This window comes from Nelusetta ayraudi, unplaced genomic scaffold, assembly GCF_046127955.1.
Source record: "Nelusetta ayraudi isolate G7.1 ecotype Tasmania unplaced genomic scaffold, CSIRO-AGI_Nayr_v1 ptg000004l, whole genome shotgun sequence".
Lineage (NCBI taxonomy): Eukaryota > Metazoa > Chordata > Actinopteri > Tetraodontiformes > Monacanthidae > Nelusetta > Nelusetta ayraudi.
Window position 1 is genome coordinate 5,400,540 of NW_027466054.1, and position 14,704 is coordinate 5,415,243.

At 43.0% G+C, this 14,704-nt stretch overlaps 1 protein-coding gene across 3 annotated transcripts in view; it reads right to left on the bottom strand.

Annotated features, from left to right (window-relative positions):
- The window catches only part of tbc1d1 (TBC1 (tre-2/USP6, BUB2, cdc16) domain family, member 1), a 39,408-nt gene extending 26,124 nt beyond the window's left edge, over window positions 1-13,284 (bottom strand). Inside the window, exons 1-2 of one of the 3 annotated variants that reach the window (XM_076030377.1) lie at window positions 12,625-13,284; window positions 492-1,085 (exon numbers count right to left, since the gene is read on the bottom strand). In XM_076030377.1, coding sequence (XP_075886492.1) covers window positions 492-1,085; window positions 12,625-13,233 — 1,203 coding nt within the window. In that variant the 5' untranslated portion in view covers window positions 13,234-13,284. Of the gene's footprint in view, window positions 1-491; window positions 1,086-9,401; window positions 9,609-12,624 lie in introns of those variants that run through there. The other 2 variants (XM_076030385.1, XM_076030386.1) reach the window with 2 other exon arrangements.
- Window positions 13,285-14,704: the final 1,420 nt, after the last annotated feature.

Genomic DNA, 14,704 nt, shown 5'->3' on the forward strand with positions numbered 1-14,704 from the left:
TCACTTCTTCCTGTCTGGAGGACAAACAGGAAAACCCCCGCTGGCAGGAGATGATGAGGTCAATCGGGAGGTGGGTGTGAGCAGTGTGACTGGATGCATTATGAGCTGAATCAGCGTTTGCTGAGTCATTCGACTGATTGGCCCCCTATCACCATTTTTGTCTTTATCAGCACCAAGCTGTTAAAAGATGACTGCACTAGAGTTGGACCTCTTATAAGACCAGTTAAAGTCCAATTTCAAAAGTTGACATGAGATTTTGTGTCATGATTATGTTTTGTCTTTTGTTCATAATTTAATCTTTGAGTATCATTCTGTCAAATGTGGAGGCGTTCACATGGTGCTTCTATGATGTGAGCTATAATTACTATGAGGGCTGCACCAATACCACTTTTTTACCGAACCAGTAGAGTACTTCCATTTCGGTTTCCACCTTCAAAAAAAACACTTTATAATCAATAAAGACAAACAGTGCAACTATATATGTGAGTTACCGTGAACAGCATGGTCCTGTTCTCTTGCAGGCTGGTGGGCTGAACCCCGCTGCACTGCTGCTGTGCATCGGCAGTGCCGCTGTGAGAAATCTCTGGCGAAAGTCCATTTTCGTCCAGGTCCTGCAGGCAGGGGAAGCTGGCGTCTCTTTTCAGCAGGATGGGACGCCTTTCAGTTTTTGGGCTCCACCCGCAGCCGTTGCCGACGCCGCCACCCCTCAGCCCGTTAGCCGGCAGGGCCAGCGCCCTCTTCAGTCCACCCGCCAGTCCTCCATCACCGTCCGCCTTATGGCTCTGCCCGCAGCCGTGCAGCTGGCCGAACTTCTCGATGCACTCGTCGATCAGCGCAGGGGGGGCTTTCTTGTGAGCGACGGTCACGCGGCCGCAGAACAAGACCTCAAACTTCTTGGAGAAGACCGTCGGAGACACTGGTCCGCAGGACGCCGTGGCGGCGGCGGTCGCCGTGGAGACGGAGGAGAAGCACGTCTCGGGCGGGTCGCCGCCTCCACCCGCGGCTTTGCCCGAGGAGAGGCCGGCGTCGTCATTCCGCGCTGAGCTTTTCCCGACCTGCCTCAGCGTACCGATGATCTCTGGAACCTGCAGGGTTGGCGAGCAACGGGAAACTCTCAAGTTGTGAAATATATGGGTTTCCTTCAGCTGAAAACATTCCAGGTGATGTATAGAGAGCAAACTGTAAGGCACTGAGCCCAAGGTCATTCCCAATGAGGAAAGGTACACACTCACAGAGAGCACATTTTACTTTTGAAAGGTTGGAGCAGTAACCGGTGCGAAAAGCAGATGTGCTTCAGTGAATGGAGTCAAGTGATGGAATGAATGTGACGATGACTTGAAAAAAAGAGATTATTTAAAATCAAAACTTTAAACTTTAGAAACATATGAAAGTAGTGAATAGCGTGAAGAGTTGATTATCTTGATCAGGTCTTTGGAGATCTTCTGATTTCTGTTTTGTTGTGGGGACCTTAAAATTCTCTTTTTCTCTCCGTAAAATTGAAATGGATGGATTTTATTTTGGAAGAAAAGACATAAAATGAAAAGGCTTAGGCTTCAGTCTACGCTTTTTGGATCAAGATGGGAAAAAAGGAATGAATGAATGAGTGAGTGAATTAATGAATGAATGACAGAAGGGAAAATGGAACAAAGTTAGGTCAATGGACATTGCTTATGTTGGACATTCCCATCTCCTCTTCTCTTTAATTTTTCCTTTCTTCATTTTGTTGGTATTTTTTGTATCAGAAGCAATTAATCGTACAATGCAAACAATATTATGATGAAAACTAAAATGTGTGTGCATTTCAAACTAATGGCATACACATTTCATTTCCTTTTCTTTTCAAACTACATAACACTTACAATTATCTGACCCTTTGCATTTGCCTTTATTGCAAAGCCTGACAGATTGAAGTTGTTCTGGCTCACATACAAGCTCAATAGCTGTATCAGGCTTAAAGGTAGAAAAAGAAGAAGCAGTAATATTGAGAGTAGTACAGGAAGAAGTAGTGGTGGGAGTAGAAGAGGAAGCAGAAGCACTTCGAAAACATTGAAAAAAAAAACTGTTGTCTCATTACGTGTGATGTGTTTAGTTTAGTTCTTCCACTGTGTTTTTATTATCTTCAGCCTGCGCTGGTGTGCAGACATCAGACACAGGGGGTTAAAGGACGACAGAGGAGAGCAAACGCACCGTAGCTCCGCACTCTCATTCACACACAAAGCCCTTCCAGTCAGCAGTCTTTCCATGACTAACGCTGAGGATTTCCATGACCAGCAGGACGGGCCGACACTTGAGATGTAGCAGAATTTTAAAGGGAAAAGGCAGCGTGCACTGAGTGATGTGAAAAATAAAGTGCTCACAGAAGGGCTGAATGACTTACACAGGCCGTCGGTCCCCTGACCTACATGCGTTTTACGTCTTCTTTAGTGTGGAAAAGCCACTGCCTGTAGAGCTTCACGTGTTCAGTGTTTGGTCTTGAATTCTAATTAATTCAAAAACAGAATTAAAACTAAATGTGTCAAGTCTGGCAATGAGGAAAGCGAAAGTTGTCAGCAGGAAAAGCGGTATGACACAATGAGAGGAGAGCAAGCGTCAAAATCATTGATGAAAATCATGAGACAGTAGGGATGTTAACAATTAATCGATTAGCGATCTATTATCGATTAAGAATTTAATCAATTAAATTAAATTAGTCGCAATTAATTGAATTTGTTTTTTACACGGTAGTTAATATTATAACAGTATAGTGGCAGGAAAGAGCAATTTGCCGGTAGATACTGTGACGGTCATAATAATCTAATAATAGTTACTTAAAAAAAAGAAAGAAAAATAGTAGAAATGTGACCCTTTCGAAGTCAACTTAAAGTCAGAGGATAAATGTTCAGGGCGTTTTTACTGTTCTCTAAGGTATAAATGGCTCACATTGGACCCTCAACATTTAATGGTTAAATAATGTGTTCCTTACACATTTTTCATTGTGAAGTTTAGGTTCTCAGGAAAAATCGCTGTTTATCAATTAATTGTTAATCGATCCATAAGGGCAATCAACTAACAATTCATGAATTAATGGATAATTTGCATCCCTATTAGACTGTAAAAAAAAAAATTATAATAATAATAATAATAATAAATCTCCACTCATGGCATCTGATTGAGTTTCAGTTTGTTTGAAAAAAAAAAAATAATACTACACGTTAGTGTGGCGCTGGCGACGCGCAGATCCTGAAAAATGTGCAGTGCGCTTTATCAGCACAAGACAACCGAGTTCTAATCTGAACCCGACTGCTTGTTCTCGTCGTAAATTCTGTTACTGCAGAGGTGAATTCTCAAGTTTGATCTGATTAGTTTGCTCGCTTCATTTCATAATTGAAAAAAAAAAAAAATGCTTTGACGAACATTGGAGCCAAACCGCAATAATTGCAGTCGTGCCAGCAAACACACGAGTGAGTCTCCCTCTGCGAGGGTTCGACTGGTGCACGGCGCTGGCGTCTCTCCAGCAGGGGAACGTAAAGGAGGAAGACGAGCGAAGCCGAGGAAGCGGGTGACTCACGTCGGTGATGTCACCGTCCTGAGATGCCAGAGCACCTACCGGCTCTGCAGCCTCTCTCTCTCTCTCTCACACACACACACACACACACACACACACACACACACACACACACACACACACACACACACACACACACACACACACACACACACACACACACACACACAGTTAAGTCCTGCTGTGTCTTGTGTCGGCATGAGATGTGCTCATTCTTGCTCTATCAAAACAAAACGCACCTCGCAGTGACACCCTGAGCACTCTCAATAAACTCAAACTGCTCTTGTGCGTACGGGTGTGCCAGCTAAGCCACTTCAGGATTTGACGTGTTTTAGTGCTGAGTTTTCTGTTACAGCACGACGGTTGGAGACAAGGACAAAAACGTAACACAGGCACAAGTTGCACTCAATCATCTGTAATTAGTTCACTTTGCGACACCAGATTATCTTCATTCGCAAATGGATCTTATCGGATTTTGTCTTCACTGAATTTGCCAATTTGCTTTTCTCAATGTTACAATTTAAACATACCAGGGCTTTACTCTAACAGTAGATGAAAATCTCCAGGAGAATACTTTTTTTTTTTTTTTTAAATGCACTGACTGTTGTTGTCTGTGGTCTGGATCCATAACACCACTGACTCCAGGCTCCTGGGAGTGCCAGCAGGATGAGTACACAAATCCTTGTTGCTCATGCTAACTAGCCATAGTTTGCAGTTGCATTTTTTGTCTACAATTTCTTTTAAATTTGTTTGATTGCTGTCATTTCATGTACCTCTACATTTTGATTTATTTGTAGTTATGAGTGTATGAACTGATTTTATTACTTTAATGCCCTTGTAAAGTGTCTGAGTTTTATGAAAAGCACTATGCAAATAAAATGGATCATTATTATTATTATCAAAGGTACAAAACTGAAACATGTTGATGGCGTTCATCATTTCAAGATATTACCATTTCAAATCAAGCTAATCTGTTCGCTGTAAAGATATGTGTTTGTTGTTAATCTCTTAGGAACTTCCATGTCTTGTATGGTACCAAGGCGTACAATGGGGAACAGTCGCAGTTTACTTTGCTTCACCGTCTTCATAATTCCTCTTATAAACTTGTCCTGGTCAGAAATGAATGCTTATGCACATCTAGACAAACTTCCACAATGAAAAAGTAGAAGCAAGCTTAATCTTTTGACAAGCAGTTAATCATTTTGTTCCGCTATTTAATAGACAAAGCCAAAACAACCTCATCAGTAATTAACTAAGACATCTTCCCATGAACATAGGATTTGTTCTGAATGCGTCACTGTAATGTTTTTACCTGAGCCTAATCTCTTCCCAGCTGGTACTGGACAGGACAAGAGTGATACAATTAAAAGTTTAGGTGCAACACAAATTATTTAGAACTTTGTTCTCTGTCATTCGTTTTCTGTTCACTCTGAAATCATCCAGGTTTTAACTTTGAAACTGAAAATATAAAGAGTGAGAGTGGGAGTGAGTCATAGCTTACTTCTGTTTTATAGTAAGCAGTGGTTTTGTTTGTGGGAACTAAATGCCGCAGCATTACTTACTGGCCACTGCCGCACAAATTCCAACCAAATATTATTATATATTTGCAATGTTTTGACTTCTAATGTGTAAATGAGTGTGCCTGACTGTCATTGACTGCCACTGACTGACAAAACATTTTCACCCTCTTTTATTTCCTCATTGACAGTTTCTTTTGCAGAAAAATGTGCAGGTTCATGATCACATCATGAATAAGTTGAGTGAGCGTCCCATAACAATGAGCTATGCAACATTTTTTTTTCCAGTATGACACTCAAAGACAGCCAAAAATAAACACAGGCTAAATATATTTGCCTAATACACCGCAGACTTCAAATAAATGAACTGTGCCATCAGCAGATTACATTTCACAGCAACTTTCATTTCCCCGACGTCCTGAGAGCTTATAAACACTGATATTTTTGTCAAAATGAGAACGTTATCATAGTTCTGTCTACTCTTTCGTCTTTCCACACACCCTTCTTTAGAAAGGGAAGCTTTTCATGATCGTCTCTTTGCCGAGTCACTCTACTGCTGCTATCTCCACAAACATTAGATCCCTCTCCGTGTTGCTGGCGAGCCTCAATCGAACCCAGTCCTCCCTCTTCCTCAGCAAGATTATATGAAACACATGAACTAACAGGTACATTCAGTCCTCCGACTCCCCCCTTCCGTCTCTCTCTGATGTAGAAGCAGGAGGTGGAGGATTTGTTTTCTTAATAATTCCTCCCGAGCCTTTTCATGTTTATTTCGGCCCACAACCTCAAGTGACTTCAGCTTGTTTGAGTGACCACAACTCCAACTCGCACGTCTTAAAGTATAGCAGTGTCAACGGCAGATGTGAAAGTTTGTGACTGTTCCTGTTTCAGTGATAAGGCTTGACTTTTTTTTTTCTTCCTGTAAACAAGGTGATGGCCAGTAACAGCGTGAGACGGACCTCTCCATCCATGACAGTTATAAACAAATGTCATGCTGCACAATGTAAGAATCGACTGCTCGGAGATTTCTTTTTTCCATCATATTTTTAGACTTCCTTCAGGGTAACTTCCTGCCTTTTTTAGACAGCTGCTGAAGAGCCGACACACAGTTTGGAGTTTGGGATTAGCGGGATTGAAGGGGAGCAGAGGGTTCGCTATGAGAGCAGCCGTTGGCTCCTGACACACACACACTCGCACTTGTTCAGTGCAACATTTACATGAGGCCGATCTCAGACAGGAAGGCAGTTGGACACAGCCTCAGGCTGTGACCCACAGACTTGGCCTCTCTCAGGGTAACATGACGAGTCTCCCACCGAGTTAGAATTAAATAGAACTACTGTAGTGCTGACCTCAAAAAAGGGGGAAGTTACACAAGCAGCAGGGCTAAAAGAGAAGCTCCGATTCAGTGCAATAAACAAAATAAACCTTCGGCGTAAGTAAAGAGACTGCAGAGGCCAAAGGTGACAAAACCATATAAGGAGCATAGCCAGTTGTCAAGTGTCTGGTTTTGCACCAAATCTGATGCAGCTTTTCCTGTGTGTATCGTACGTGTATGTCGGTAGCGTGTTCTACTGTGTAGATGATGTCTGAAAAGGCTGAAGGATGACGATGCAGCCAATGAGTCAGACATCAACGAGCCAGAAGCAGACTCATCGGATCCATATTCAAGATAAAACACAGCGATGCTCCCCCAATTCTTCATCAAAAAACCAAACAATGAAACTAAAAGAAAAACGACAGAAGACATCTTAAACCAAACAAAATAGAGGCAAGTTTGCCACAATTGACAACATAATTAGTTCAGGGCATGAAACTGATATGAGCAGGGACAAAGGAGAAATAAGGGAGGAGGAATGTCCCTAAAAACACAGTGACCCACAAGCCAGCCTTGGAATCTACATCAGTGATGACGAGCTGGCAAAAGTCCCCACTTCCACACTTCCCACAGTCATGTGGCCACATCTTGTGCCTAGTGGAGCGTAGCAAGGACTCACAACTGTTCAAAGTCTAGTGGCCGCACAGCCAATGAAAAGCACAGTTAAGTTAACAGAAAGTGGAGCATTAAAAGAAAAAGAACAGGACACTGAAAAGGGCCGCGTCTAATCCGAGAGCAGGAAATGTCCCCTGCTGGATTTACGCGGTTTGCCAAAACACGGTGTCTAACACATTGACGTCGCTCCATCGGGCTCAAGGAGCCACTTCACAGCACAAAGACAAGCGGGGCAAAGATAAATAATCTGGACATGACAACAGCGACAGGGTGCTGTTTTGCACGACACTGGGTCAGGGTGAAGTGTGCTTCTAAGAATAAAGTGGGTCATGATGGGCAGCAGATAACTCCCATGTTGTCACCTCCAGTTGGAAAAACACCCCCAAAACAGACAGAGTACAGGTCAAGGAGGAGAAATAAAGGAGACTGACAAACAACCAGCGGAGTCAGTGACCGTTACGTAGAGTCAGGAAGGTGCCTGCAGTTTACTGGCTTATTTTTACAACAGTGCACACAGTGTGTCACATGAAGCGGAAGGGAAAACCATGTGAGACCAAGATACATAGGCTAGGAGTACAGTGTCTTTCAGACAGTGGAGATAGCTGGAGTCTCGCAGTATTACAGCAACCTGATGGTCCAGCAAACCCTCCCACAGTGCCTTGGGTTATTTACAAACTGATGTTCGACTTTGAGTGTCCACTGATTGTATTAAACCCTGTATTTAATGTAACTTTCCAGACTCAACATTACTCACAAATCTATCTTAAGCTGTTCATTTAAAGCAGGGGTCGCCAACGTGGTGCCCGGGCACCAGGTAGCCCCCAAGGACCACATGAGTGGCCCGCAGGCCTGTTAGAACAATTGCACAACTTATTGAACTGTGTTAAGTTATTGTTGATAATTAATGAGAACCCATTAACTTGAAGTGTGACTTACTCATTATAATAATAATAATAATAACAATAATAATAATAATAATAATAATAATAATAATAAAACTCAGAGAGTTTGTTATTTCAGGAGAGTCTAGCAAACTGCTAGCCCTTCAAATGATCTCAGGATCCATGAAGTAGCACTCAGTGCCAAGAAAGTTGGTGACCCCTGATTTAAAGACTCTGCTATTATTAGCGGCAGCAGTAGCAGTACTTTATTCTTAGTATTCGTGGTGCTACTGCATGGAATGGCGAAATCACTTCAAAGAGATAAAAATATTAAACAGGCTTGGGTAGGCTGTTTTAAGAGACTTAAAGGCACCACTTATCAGAAAACAAACACGCCAGACTGCAGAGGTGATAATGGCAGATACACTGTGTGACTAATACTTTGTCCAAATGCCTCAGAACCTGTATCACGAGCAAAGTACTGGCATAAACACAGTGGCTCTCAAGGTGATACTGCCATTACTCACACTGTGTTGCTCATTTTTTCACTCTTTCAAACCAACATCTGGCTTTGGCATGACTGGCTAACTAAACTGGATGTTCATGAGTGTTTCTGAAAGGTCTGCCTTCAGGAAGGCACAGACTGCTCTATGCTATATTTTCAAGAGCAGGAGGGGGAAACAGCAATGCCACTGAAATCACGTCAATCACTATGTCAGTAACAAGCGTCGAAAAACAAACAGTTGTAAGTTTCCCTTCACATTCAAGAGGTCAAAGGTTCAAGAATGTGAAGTCAGGAGGCACAATGTCAGCGGTGCTGTAGACTAGGAGCAGCACACCGGAAGCAGCAGACACCTGCCTTTATCACTGGTGTAAGCTTCATAGCTTCACTTTACTCCAGTGATTCATGTTACACTTTACTAGTTAGTACACAACAACTGCTATGAAGACGTCCTTCTGCCCTTAAAAACGCACACACACATGCACAGGTTTGCAGTAAACACACAATAGCCCTATAAACCCTGTTTGCACAACAGGCACTTCCAATATTGTCTACTGTAAACATCTAAATTTCCTGCCCACTTATGGCAGCAACGCTGCTATGCTCCCGGCAGCCAGGCGTTGCATCGAACAGCAGCAGAACTCGTGCTGATCCGGCGAGTTATTATGCCAGCTCAATTATTAAAGACGATTTATCCAAATTAATGGCGACCACATACGTCAACAATGAGTACAGGACGCATTGTCAGGCGTGTTGCGACCGTCTCATTAAAGGCGTACACAGGTACAATAAAAACAAAACAAACAAAACAAAAGGTGGCTCTCAACAGGTCGCGTATATTTAACAACATTGTACATTAACGCTCGCCAAAGTACCGGCGGGCGGCTCACGTTAGCCAACGTGAACTTCCCATTTAGCACGACACAAAACCCGAGCGACAAGGCTTCCCAACTTGAAGCTAACTCACATCTTTCTGCTCCGGTTTGCTGTGAAACAGGTTGAACCGCTGGAGTCGCGCTTTCATCCCATTCGCCATAAACTTCTCCAAACAAGGTCTTGGTTTTTGACACCACGAAACTCGTCTCAGACGGTGTGGGGACACTTGAATATCATTTCGCTGGAAAGTTCATTTTCCTCCCTAAAGACGAGAATCCTGTGGCGAAGTGAAGTTGGGAAACTTCGGACGAAGTCGGAAATTTCAAAATAAAACCTCATTTCCAGCTCCACGGAATATCCGTCGCTTCCTGCGATGTTTTTGCTTTTATTTTGAAGACACAATCGAGAGTGTTCCTGCCTTGTTCTAGCTGCCTTTAGCGGTTAACCCCACTAATACGTTGGGAGAAAGGGGTGGCCGCAGTTCCTGTCCCGGCTGACTTAAACTTTAGGCGGTAGTCTTTCGGGGGCTTTAGACCGTGGCTGATTTAGGGCGAGGCTCTTATCTTCGCAAAGGCAGTCTTAGCATAAACTGAATTTCCTGCCTGGAGGAAGCAAAGATCTAATCAAACAGCATTCCTTCCTGCCCTGGACCTTCACTTGGATCTGTTGTAAATTTGGGATGAAATGACTCGATGCTCTGTACGATTTAATGATGGTGATGTTCCGCTCCTTAGATTATTATGGAGGATAAACAATTTTTTTTGTTGTTTTTAGAGTGCCGTGCCTCAGTGCAGTCAGTCACAGTTGATACAGTTTATCAGTTCATAATTTACTGTCACTCTAGGGCAGGCACCTTACGGTTCTCTGCCTAATAGTAATATTTTATATGTGTAGAGTTAATTATATTACTTTTGTCACGTTAAAAACTACAGCATCCTCAAAAACTCATTTAATTGTTTGCATTATTCCCAAATCCAACGTTTTTTTAATGAGAAATGATGCATTGATGTTTTGAAAATGTCATTAGTTCATTAAAATTGTTCAAGGTGTGACTAAAGCAAGCCAATGTTCATAACTGCACAGTGAAATACAAGATGTGATGTCAAACATAACTTTACCACAAACTTGGGGAATGTGTTTCGCTACTTTTGCGACATCTAGTGGTAAATATTATGCATCTAACGAAAAAACTGATGGTGCGTTGCAGTTTTTTTATATTTCGTCTAATTTTTCACATATAGGTCAAATCACTGACTTGTGTTCCAGTTTGTCACATAGACTAATGTTAGATGCATTTATATCTGCTTGAGTTAAAACATTTTTTAATGTCAACATAGATTTTCTATCTAGCATGATGGAGTTAAAGTAATAAACTCTATTGGCAGCAAACAACACTGCACGTGTGTGACTTGTGTCTCTATCTGCTGATTTTTAGTTTGCCTGTTGCGAACATTTCCATTCTGGGAAAGACAAAAACTGTACTATAATAAATATTGAAAGAAGGGGGAAATGAGAATCAAGAACCTGAGAATCACATTTCTCAGATTTGCCAACTGTAAACTTTACAAAATGCTCATTAATGCAGTTCTGGTACAAAGTTGTTTCAGCAAAGGTTACTTGAAACTGGCAGCTCTTACGCAGCATTTTCCATGCGGGACATATAAACCGTCTCTGTGGGTTTGAAGATTTATTCTGATTAAACAGCGATAATCAAATGGTCCGCGATCATGCTTGCTGCCACCTCCCCCGCTCCAAAGCAATGCAGTGTGATTGAGCAGCGTCTGAGCTCCTGGCTCAAGCGTATTAGGGAGGCAGAGCAACAGGTGGTCGAGCTGACATCACCATCACATACTTGAAAGGGCGCAAGAACAACACATTCACACACAGAGAGAGACACACACAAAATAAACACATCCCTGCACGACATGACATAAACACACGCCAGGGTAGACGCTGAGTTACAGGAGGTGGTTGCTATGGCAGCATGACCCGACTTCACACTGTGATGGACGAGTGTATGAACTGGAGGAACATGAAACAAATGCCTGCACAATGAATAAATAAATTAATACATATATATATATATATATATATATATACATATATATATATATGTATATATATATACATGTATATATATACATGTATATATATACATGTATATATATATATACATGTATATATATATACATACAAAAATAAATTAATAACGCATACTGTTCTTTACGCATCCATATTGGAGATATTTTGAGTGTCATTTGAATCAAATGCATGTCAGCACGATTGTTTCTACAGAAGGCTGCTTCACACAGTGCAAGCTGACTCAAAGCCTCTGCAGGTAGTTATGTGAGCCACGGTGTGGGTAGGTTCTCTGTGGGAGGCAGGAAAAAGCTAAATCCAGGTTAAGCTTACATTAATTATCCATCTCCTCATACCAAATGTCTTTCGAAAGCATTTGGTATGCCGGGCGCGGTGCCCAACATTAGACGGCATTTCATATCCAAATATCTCTGGCCTGAATCAAACACCAGCTGCAACTTTACACTCCCTGGAGGCTGCTGCTGCTGCTGGCAGACACGGAATCTAAGGCAGAGTTGACATGGCCTGGAGGTCAAGAGTATGTTGGTCAACAAAGTGCAGACATGGGTGGATTTTATGATTTAAGGTGTCGTCCATAGAAGAGAGTGAGCACTGTGTGCACAGTGTACCAAAGTAGAGGATCTCACACTGCTGTCCATATAAACATAGCAATGCGTTTGTGATTTTGTCATTAAAGGACTCGGTTAAGTCTGGCAGTGTCCTTTGTTGTGGAAAGATAATGAAATATACAAAGTATATAAACTATCGACAGCAATAAATGTGAAAGTTGAACAACAATTTCAGGCAACATTTTCCAATTGGCTATTGCTTATTTGGCTGACTATACATTGCTGTAAATGACCTACATTACTTGGAGCTTCACTTCAGTGACTGCAGCTAATCTACTGTGCTCTTGGGGGACTCATGAAAAACAAACATGACTTGGCTTAAAGTTTTACAACAAATGTCTAGGCTTTGATCTATTCTCTATCTATTCTTCTTGAAGGAATGATTGTAACATTATTATATTGTAATACAGTTGGCAAACCTCTCATATGTATTTGAGTAATATTTCTTGATTTAGGATTAGAAGCAATAGCTTTTGTAGGCTGTTTTGTTCTTGCTTTCTTATAAAAACAATACTTATCAGTCTCCGTATCGCCAGTTTATCAGTCCTTGTGAAAAGCTTGGGCTGATATACCACATTCCTCACTCAGGCGTATGTACACACTGACCTTGGTGCTGTCCTGACAGCGGAATACATAACAGCCACAGTGTGACGAGTCTTTGACCAGGCAGCCAAAGCTGCTGGGCTCCTGGCTGTTGTGAATGAGTTTGGTCACCTGGTGAGGACGACACTGAAACATCTCCCTGTGGGTCAGAGGGTCCCAGACGTCAGCCTCCTCCAGAACGGACACGCACCGTACGGACGACGCCGACACGCACAGAAACACAGTCAGATTTGAGGAGGACGTGTCCAGGCGTCCACCGCTGGGCTCGCTGCCCTCCAACGTAGCACCAGGGTCCCGTTCTGAGGGCTGCGAGTGGCTGATCTCTGCCACCACCCAGGGCAGCATGGCCATGGTGGTCAGGTGGTGGACCGGCAGAGAGCCCGTCAACGTCAGCTTGTATCGGACCTCCTCCAGTTCTTCCTCCAACTTTTCCCTCCACATTCTGACGCTCTTCCTCGCGGAGGGGTTTTTACTGAGACCCTGTGATTTTAGATGAACGGGCGAGGAAGCTGACTGCCGGTTGAACATGGTGAGAGGAGTGGGTCTTTCAGAGGTTCCCAGCCTTGGAGCTTGATCTCCTCTGGGCTTTACTTCAAAGTAGAGTCCCTCCATGGCAACTGTGGGCAGAGGCTATCACCTGGGGGAAAAAAAAAAAACAACCAAAAAAAAAAAAAAACGAAGACATTTAAAGCGGAACAGGAAAACAGGTGCAGCAGTCGGAATGATGCACAAACTGATTTTAAATGCTTGGATAGCACTTTTTAAGGGTCTTGGTCTTGTCTCGGAGGCATTTTTACTGTCTTGTCTCGGTCTCGGACTGGACGGACTCAGGATTTTTGATCAAGACCGGTCAGGACTCCGCCAACACTCAGCCAATATTCTTACTTTTACCAGAATACTTTTTTTTTTTTTTACACATGCATCCACCCAAGCACAGAATGTGAGCACTTTCAGTACCTCTGGTTTTTAAACATCACTCTTGGAAGGAAGCTTTAACTTTTTGTGGGAGGCTGTAAACAAAGGGCTGAACATTGTTTTCAGAGATCTGTTGAGGTTTAGATGATTGATAATGATGATCATTTTCTGGGCGAGACGCAAAGCAAGAACTTAGCCTGCTGTGCTAGAATGCAGTATTTCTTGAGTTAAATGATGACAATGGGATTTCATCAAGGTGAAACGACAAGACCCAATGTTATAACGGACACAAGCACATTGCTGAGCTGGTGAAGAAGACCTTTCGAAGCCTCAAGGACACAGAGCAACTATTTGAGGATGCCATTTAGCCAGCAGAGGGGGTCCAAAAGGGGGTCCGCTGCCACTCTTGACACACACGGGCAACAAAACATTGTAAGCAGACGCAGTAGGGCAGCGTCACAATCTGCGTATTAAAAAGTAGGTAAGCATCCATGTTGTAAATGGATGGGAGCGGCACGAGGGGTCCAGAATGTGAAATAAGCTGACCTGATCATTTGATAAACGTGAGGTTAAATATGAAAATGAAGGCCGTCTGAGTGACTGACTTTGCAATCCTCTAAATCCTCTTGACGACACCAGCAGCGTCACAAGCGGAGTCGCTTCGAATACGCACACACGAGATCCCGAGTCGCGCAGAACAGCATGGCTCCAGCGCGTTACCCCTCCAAACAAACGCATCAGCACAATTCCGTTCGGTCAACTTACCTTTCTCAAGGGAATTTTTGCGCTGCGCAGAATGGGATGTTGTTGCGTGTCCGACTATTTTGTCCACACCCGCCCACAGAGAAGGGGCTTCACACAGTGGATGAGTTATATATAGCAGAGACGGGGCAGACTCCCCCCCCCTCCCCCAAACAACCCCTACAAACCCCCCTCTCCGCTCCCTGTCCTATACTCAGATGGGGGCATGACGAGTGCGTGCTGCATGCATGGGCTGCACGGTGATGGATGGATGCCTGTGCGACTCCACGCAACACTAATAATAGAAAAGTCATCAGTGACAAGTGACAAGTATCGTGTCAAGTGATTATAGTCATTACAGGGGGGGACAAAATCAACAACTGCTGACTGCATTTTTTTCTTGAGCGGATCTTTTGCACACTTAAAA